Raw genomic sequence first — 9,020 nt, 5'->3', positions numbered from 1 at the left:
CTTCTCAAATTTTGGAGATTAAGCTTTTAAGTTGAGCTACATAAAATCCATAGGACCAGCAGCCTCAAGATACTCATAAAAAGTAGCTAAGCAGTTACCATTCAATTTTTAAGAAAGTACATGAGCAATAAGTAAAGAATGGCTTAAATTGTTCCACTTACATCGGCAACCTCTCCAAACCTTGTCTTCTTACTTTATGTTCTCGGAACAGCCTCTTCTCTCTTTACTTAAGAATTTGGATGTGCATTTAATACTTTATTATGCTTTATAATAATGCCTAGATTCCAGATTAAAAATATGAATTAAAACAGTAAACAATAAAATTATTTCATTTCCCAAATTATAATTATTTCCTATTAATTTCACTTCATCTTCAAGGTAACTTTTATAACCAATCTTGAAACTAAAGAATTGGAAATTATCTATCAGGAATCTCAAGCCATGTAAGATAAGAGAAAAAAAAGCATAGCATCAGAGTCAAATGTAAACATTCCCATAAGCCAATGTATATGGCATACGGGATCAATATAAGCATATGGTACAAAAGATGAGGGCTTTCTTAACAAAAATTAGTTTCTGTAAGGCATATAATAATGTTGCTATATGGTATGGTTGCATTTGTAAAGCTATAACTAGGATGTGCTCTATTGCATAAATTAAGGACTGAAGGATTTCAGAAATATATACAAGTTGACACAGGCACATACATCCAATTCTAATTGTTTGTAAGGGGGGTAGTAACATAATCCCCCTGTCATGATTCTTCTGGACTATTGTTCAGCAACATTCTCAATCTCAAGCAAACTAAGAATGTAGGAAGATTCAATAGAAGTGCAATAGGTATAGGCACATTATTTTTAACCAGAAACTAGTAATTCTATTATAAAGCCAACAAATACAGAGATTTCCCAGAAAATAAGGTTACACTGCATTCTTTTCAATGAGTCCATGCTTGCCAGCACAAACCCATATATCAAAATGTAGGATTATTTATTCTACCACTTTTGGATAGTTCCAAACTTTTGTTAAATGAACCCAAGAAGAACAGACATTTCAGACCATCTGGATTCTCATCCTTTCTCTAATTTAAGGCACCCTGCACTCCTGGATCTTCCAAATGTCTTTGGCATATTCAGAGATTGTTCGATCACTGCTAAATTTACCAGAGCCGGCAGTACTCAAGATTGACATCTTCATCCATTTTTTGGTATCCCTATGTGCAAGAGGAAAACAAAATGTCAGGCTACGTCTCAATTGAAAATGATTAAATGTTTGATAGGACCATTTCTGTCATCCAGAAGATAAGACACCTCAATAACAAGGAAATGTTTGTTTTGAAAAGAGAACAATTATGACTTTATGAACTTCCTTTTTCTTTCTTGTGTGGTAGATTTGACTGAGCAGATTAGTAATATTCCATTCAAGATGTTTATTGTTGCAATAGGTGATTTAGTTCAAATACTACAAGGGGGAGCCACATCCAAGAACAAATTCCTAAGGAAATATATAAGACAGTATTGTAAACATATGCAATGTACTTGTGTCACTTGTGTAACAAGTTGAATAAATTCTGTCTTTACTGCTTAAGCTCGCACTTGACAAGCATAATCAAGAACAATTATGAAGAATACAAACATTTCTACAAATACCATGTTATGGCCCTAATTAGACCCACACTTCATCATCAACAGCAGGAGAAGAATTATACACTACAAAATAATAGGAACAAGGACTCCAACAAAACTACAATGACATTAGTTGAGATTCATCTGTCCACGACATCACTGCAACTTTGTGTCAATAAGATGTGCCCTAGCAGTAAAAGGGATGCAACCTCTTAGAACTGGTCTTCGTTAAAGCCCATCCATGAACAGCAAGTGATAATGTTCACCATTCAAAGGGCATTAGAGTGCATACTCATTTTTTTAAAAACAAATCCCTAATTTGAATTCATTAAGAGACTGACTCAACAATGGGAGCATTAAATACTTACAAGAGAGGCAAAGCAGATAGGAAATAGGCAGTGTATACATTTTCTAAACAAGGCTCCTACTGCACTCTGTATGAACAACCTCACCATTGGAGTTATAACAAAAGTGTATACACGTAAAAATGAACGATCTGACCATTGCAGTTATAACAAAAAGCTATGTTTTAAGGATCTCTCAGAACCGACCATACCCATATGGGTCCAGTCTAGGGCCAATATGCCCCTAGGTTTGCTTAGGTCACACTCGAGCATCCCAAGTTCACTTCTGAAGGACCCACAAGGAACCCAAGACCCACCTATAAATATAATTATTTTTTAGAAATTTTTTTTTTTTAAAGTGACAAACGCCAAATTTTTCCTTTTTAGGTAATAACATTATGAAAACGGCATGTGTTATCAAGTATGAACCAAGTCCGTATTTGAGGAACCTAAGGGAACACAAGGGCTGCACAAAGAAAACAAAAAAATATAAACATAGAGTACAAAATACCTAATTTTTCTTTTGAGTGATAAAATTGCGATAATTTGAGGTTTTCACTCTTGCTATATAAGTATCTTGATTATGACGAGGAGGTGAAGAAGAATTAGGATCCAACTCACGAGTGCGCTGACTTTGACATTAATGTTGCACAAATTGCTACAAATATCCTTAGAGGCAGCTTCTACATATAACATGGCTAGTGGCAGTGGCAGTGGCATTGTGACTTGTTGTGGGTCAAATGAAATTGAATCAAATGTTGGATTTGATGCTCTTGATATGAAAATTATCGAGTATTGATTGTAATTTCATTGTGTAATAACATTTGACAAGTCAATGAATTGTGAATTTATGAATCAATTCTTTCTTACAAATTGTGAGGTTTGAATCAATATAAATGAGCCTTTACTCATAACCAAGCAAAAAAAAAAGCATTATCTGAACCTGTACTTGTCCCCATCCCCAACCCCAAATTGTCAACTTAGCCAAAAACTATATACACTTAAATCAATTGTGGATCACTTGAGCAAACTATTTGGCACTCCCAGGTACAGATTTTATAAATAATGAGAGCACGAAAAAAAAAAAAAAAAACATGCCAGGTGGCCTGGCACAAATCATGCTAAAAATCAGAACCAGACAGAAGTTGGGTTTGAAAATTACTCACTTGTATGCATTGTCAACTCGAGATTGAGCTTCCATGTAACTTGGGAAGTCATAACCTACAAGGAAATAATCACCTCGCCCATAGCCGCTGTTTCCTTCAAGTGAGTCCAGCAGTGGAGTGTAGTCATAATCACCAAAAGTGCGGCTTTTCACAAAGTTCTTTGCCTCCTCAAAACGAGGGTCAGGAACAAACTATAAGCATACCCACAAATATTAGCTTCAGGTAATTTCAAATACAAATCAGCTAGGAGCCAATGTTGCTCTGCTTCATTAACATATAAAAAAGTAGGCTTCAGATATTTCTACAGATGCTACACAAGTTGTATACCTTTAACATTTAAAAAATTAAGCCCAATATTCAGATTGATTTTGTTGATTATATCAACAAATTACAAAAGTAAAATACAGATGGCAAATTTATATATGAATCCAGTTTCTCACCAGGCCTTGCTCTCTCTCTTTTCGTAGCTTTGGTACATCGTGGGCTTCAGCACCAAACAAGAAAAAGTTATCTTCTCCTATCTCTTCTCTGATTTCTACATTTGCACCATCAAGTGTACCAATGATCAGACACCCATTCAATGCAAATTTCATGTTGCTAGTGCCACTTGCCTCCATTCCAGCTGTGCTAATATGCTGAGAAAGCTCACTTCCTGGAATTAGAATTTCCGCAACCGACACATTGTAATTTGGGATAAAGACCACCTGTAGGGGAGTGATACCATAGCTTCTATCACTAAAACAGCAAGAAAAATACAAAATTTAACAAGATTAACAGCCGCAGGTATTATCTCAAGAAACAATTAAGGCATAACATATTTAAATCTCTGTAATGAAAAAACATGTTTCATGAATGATTAGTTTACTGAACCTTCAAAATATCCCCAATATCCGGGTCATTGTTCACAACAGTTCCTACATCATTTACAAGCTTCACAATTCTTTTAGCCTGGGTGTATGTTGCAAATGCTTTCCCACCAATCATAATAGTCCGGGGCACTACTTTCTTCCGTTCCTCTGAGCTCATCTCCTGCACAAGCAGGTGCACAATAAATACATAAGGGAATCATTTCAACTAAAATGAGTGACTAATCTTCTGCATTCAAATACTCATAAATAGAGAAAATATTATTGTTCATAGAAAATGAAATAAACTGTTAAATGAGGTAAATCTGAACAACTGAGTTTTGAACTATGTTCTAACTTCTAACAAGTCAACATTTGTTAATTATTTTCTGTCTTAATTGTTGCTTATGGTCCACATTACCTTCAATCTCTTGTACCGATATATAGCACCCAAGATATTTAACAACTGCCGTTTGTACTCATGGATACGTTTGATTTGAATATCAAAGAGACTGTTTGGATTAACTTTCACTCCTGTTACTTGAAAAATGTACTGGGCCAAGCGAACTTTGTTGGCCATCTTAGCTGAGGCCCACTCACTTTGCAGCTCACTGTTATCTGAAAACTGACAAAAGTAAAACCTTAATTAGATTTTACAATATTAGATTCAGACATACCTAGGAGAATTGTCAGCCTGCAAGCCAAAAAGTCATACTTGGCATAGGCCTCTAAGAAGATCAAGGTTGGTGACCCATTGATCTGTCTTTAGCCATTTTGTGATTATTGCACTCAACTCAGGATTGCAAAATCGCAGCCATCGACGAGGTGTAATACCATTAGTTTTGTTCTGAAACTTTCCTGGCCACAATCTGACATAATCTTGAAATAGTTCATCCTTTAGAATATTGCTATGCAACATAGCCACTCCATTTACCTGGTTACCAAAATTTCATGTCAGAATAGCGTGAATCAAAATATCAAATATTGAACAACACTACGAAAATTTCAAGAATTAAATTTTCACTAAACAGGCATAAGCTTCGTAACCAACCAAAACAAGTGCCCCAAAAGAAGCTTACAATTAGCAATGCAATTAATCAAGAAAAAATATCAGGTAACATACTCTGAATTCAAACTTGACACTTATACAAGAATCTCCTAGCTTATGGAAGGAATTAAGAAACTGTATCTTAAGGAAACAAATGCAACATTAAAATTTTACACCTATTAAAAAGATGATTATTAAATTTTAGCGTCACTAAGATAAGGTGGAATACTCCCTGGAGTGGCCTGCATCATTTTGTGCATAAAAAATGTTTTTCTTTTACTACTTTTTTCATCATACAAAGGTCAAAAAAAATAGAAGCCAAGAAATAACTCTCTTAAATTGCTGTTTCTGTATATTCATCTCAACAAATATTTATACATGGTAAACATTATTTGTAAACAATTGTAAAGAGGCCAACCTTGATATATTTTTAGCATTCACAGGATGTGCAGTGTTAATAATTTGTTAAAAAATTTGTATTCTAAATTTAAATTATTTTTTTGTTCTACCAGCCATCCTCAAAATCTGTTGAAATTTTTTTCATCCCTCAGACTACATGCTCTCACTGCCAATTCTCAGAACACTGTATAACATAATCATTGCACCAAAAGATCAAATGGTATGGTTTTCCTGTACTGGTTGCTTTTGGTTTTTTCTATAATCCATTGTCCTATGGTGGAAGTTTGCTTCTTTGAATAATGATTTGTAAGGTTGTTTCTCCATTTCTCAACTTATTGCAATTGGTTGGAGTGGCCTTCTTCTTGGTAGGTTGGGATTACTGTGTCTAAAATATATTTTCTTAAGGAATTTTATACATTAAAGTGTTTGGTAATTTTCAAGGAAGCTAAATAATCTTGTTAGTATTTTCTTTTCAGTTTCAAGACAATCCCACCCACCTTCTACAGGCTTCAAAACTGTAGTTTTGAAACACAAATCTATTGTGTAATGCCCCCATTTTTAGCAGGTTCCTACAGTTGGCCAGGTCAGTTCACCATCGCGACCCTCGTGAGCTGAAAATAGGATTTGAGAGTCTTAGTTGTGTGGTTATAGGCTTTCTAGAAGCCTATGGTGTGTTTTGGCTCTATTTGAGGGACTTACTATTTATAGTAAGTCAATCTGTTGGTTCCAATGAGCTCAGTTGAGTAAGAGGAGTTGGAGGATGCTGTCAATTTTTATTTTGGGCTTCCAGTTTGGCCTCCAAGAATCTTGGAGAGAGTGTCTATTTATTGTAAGTTACCCCATCAACTTCATTCATCGTCTTTCATCATCAGGATCACTTTGGTGTTGTCAGATTTCGATTCTAATGCTTCTTCAGTTGTTTTCACAAGACGGGTGAATAATTATTGTTATTCATATAAATACGTTGAGGTTGCTATTTTTCATAGTGTTTTTGGTTGGTCACCTCAGTATCATAGCTCGTTGGAACCGAGATGAAAAGTTTTAAATCACAGGAACAAGAAACAGTGGCCTTACGTGTCAGAATTTTAAGTTATGGTGGAAAAAGTCATTTTCGGAGCCAAAAGCAATTAATAAATCAGATTATAATGACACTTTATTATATTTTAATGTTGTGTGTCGGAAGCTTCTTAAGTAAAGTTCATTTGGGAAATTTTGTGCCATTTGCAGATTATAAATATGAGCCCATTTGATGAATAAAGCATCCAATTATTTGATTATCCTATTTTGCTCTTGTTGTCTTTTTGTTGTCTTTGTGACATTTCGGAGTCTGAAGTTTGTGCCCTTGCTGAAGTATATGGGTTTGGGGTCTACAGCTTAAGTATTGTAGATTTAATTCTAAAAATCCACAACTGAGGTATTGTGGACTTTTGAGCTTTATTATCATCTCCTCTTTCTATATTAGATGGCTGAGGAGCATTTAAACAATTGAATATTATAATTTCTTTGTTGCTGGACAAGAGTTTAGTTTGCAGATTGGAGTTTGGTAATTCTGGATATCCTAGTTTGTTCGATTTGCATTAGATTAGTGTGTTGGATTTACAGCTTGAATGCCAAGGGTTCTTGCATTTGGCGATATTTCTATATCAGTTTTGGGCAGCATTTGTAAGGATAGACTGTGAACGCTAAATTGAAATTGGACCAGGCAACTTTCAGTTTGACCTTGCAATTACATTCTACGGCAAAGACCAAGTTCTTAATTTGTAAAATTCAGTTTATATTACATAGTTTGAAAGTACACAGGCTGGCTTCAAATTATGATTTATTATCAACCAACAATTAAATTCCCTTTTAATTATATTGCTATATGGTTTGTTGATGAATGAATTTAGAGGCTGGTGTGAATCATTTCAGAATTGTTTATTGGTGTTTGTTATTTATTTATGCAAAACTTATAAGGCCAAAATTAAATAAATTTGTGATCAGTGTCCTGTACATCCTAATATTGTGTTTGAAAATTTAAGACATCATATATTCAGTGGTAATTGGGCTGCTTGCCAAGTGTTTGACAAAATGTCAAACCATTGAAATGTGAAAGAAATTGATGCATGATTTAGCTATAACCAGACAAGGTTATTACATATTGTCTAGTCTGGCTTCAGACTTTTGCTTTCTGCTCTTGCTCAAAGGTCCTGACTCAAAATGGCTTATCCAGCATGGGCAAGAGGCAACAAAGGGAAAAAATATCAACAACCAAAAGAAAGGCAACAAGAGTTGTTGCTGGCAATCAGCTTAAACAAACTAAACACAATTAGATAGCAAGTAAAGGATTGATTTTTCACATTTTTGATATGTTGAAAACTGTGATTTCTAATTAGGATATAATCATATATATTCATTAATTAACATACAAGCATATCAAAATAATGAAATTTTTTTTTAACTAATGACAAGAAAAGCACCACGCAAAATTTCTGAGGGCCAAACTGTCAAACAATTTATCTACAATTATAAAATGATTTTAACCACTTATTTCAAAGCTGGAAGCTCTTACCGTATGTGAAGAAACAACACACAAGTTTGCCATGCGCACGACAGGTTTTTGAGGATTTGAATTGTCTAGGATGCACATATTATTGATTTTGCTCTCCATATCAGGATGAGAAGAATGTATCATTCCTAGAAACTACACTTCAAAACATAATAAAAATGAGTTCCCAAGCTTCTTATATATAAAAATTCCCTTGCAACTGCATTAAAATAAACAGCAAATACTTGTATAATTTGAATAATAGGTACTTACACGCTTGTTGATTTCTTCTATTATCTCCATATGACGTGGAAGCAGCTTGGTTAGAATAGCTACTGACCATTTTTCCAAGGCTTCAGGAAGAACTGTGTGATTGGTGTAAGCAATCGTCCTGAGCGTCACAAAGAACTTAGAATAATAATAACAAACTTTACTATTTGATATGGAATATATCAAGACAAACTAGCTGAAACCTAAACCAGCAAACATAAAATACAATCACAAGGCAAATATGATGTTTGTCAGTACAAAATAGAATCACGGGACAAACACAAGGTAAACGCATATAAAATTTTGACATACCTTGTTGTCACCATCCATGCTTCATCCCATCCAAGGCATTCATCATCCATTAGAATCCGCATTAACTCAGGAATAGATAATGTTGGATGTGTGTCATTCATTTGTACTGCAACCTTACTGGGAAATTCGTTCCATGCAATGGGTTCACTTTTTACTCTTCTCTCTTTGAATCTTGCTATTATATCCTACAATGATCAGAAAAACAACCAATGCATAAAATAAGAATTTTTTCTAACATAGTTTCCTATTTTCATTCAGTTTACTTCTATTCGTAATTTGTACTTAAAAAAATTGTTAACCATAAAGCACATTAACATATTTTTAAAATTTGAATAGCTGTTTCCTGGATGCTGTTTTGTTCTGTAATAGGGATCAGGAGCCTTTCCTGCTAATCTAATAAAAAACATAAAGCTTTTTTTGATAAATTGAAAAAAAACTCCTGTGAAATCTGAGATCTGTATCATGATTTTCATGTCTTCTTTTG

At 34.3% G+C, this 9,020-nt stretch overlaps 1 protein-coding gene across 1 annotated transcript in view; it reads right to left on the bottom strand.

Annotated features, from left to right (window-relative positions):
- Nucleotides 1-617: 617 nt before the first annotated feature.
- The window catches only part of PHS2 (alpha-glucan phosphorylase 2), a 78,900-nt gene continuing 70,497 nt past the window's right edge, over nt 618-9,020 (bottom strand). Inside the window, exons 9-17 of the mRNA XM_089798752.1 lie at nt 8,537-8,721; nt 8,228-8,345; nt 7,979-8,110; nt 4,696-4,914; nt 4,402-4,605; nt 4,006-4,164; nt 3,576-3,839; nt 3,136-3,326; nt 618-1,213 (exon numbers count right to left, since the gene is read on the bottom strand). Coding sequence (XP_089654878.1) covers nt 1,087-1,213; nt 3,136-3,326; nt 3,576-3,839; nt 4,006-4,164; nt 4,402-4,605; nt 4,696-4,914; nt 7,979-8,110; nt 8,228-8,345; nt 8,537-8,721 — 1,599 coding nt within the window. The 3' untranslated portion in view covers nt 618-1,086. The remainder of the gene's footprint in view (nt 1,214-3,135; nt 3,327-3,575; nt 3,840-4,005; nt 4,165-4,401; nt 4,606-4,695; nt 4,915-7,978; nt 8,111-8,227; nt 8,346-8,536; nt 8,722-9,020) is intronic.

Source organism: Cupressus sempervirens, chromosome 8, assembly GCF_028749045.1.
Source record: "Cupressus sempervirens isolate cs-2001-9-10 chromosome 8, ASM2874904v1, whole genome shotgun sequence".
NCBI lineage: Eukaryota > Viridiplantae > Streptophyta > Pinopsida > Cupressales > Cupressaceae > Cupressus > Cupressus sempervirens.
The sequence above is the reverse complement of the archived record's forward strand: the minus strand, read 5'-3'. Positions and strand labels throughout refer to the sequence as shown.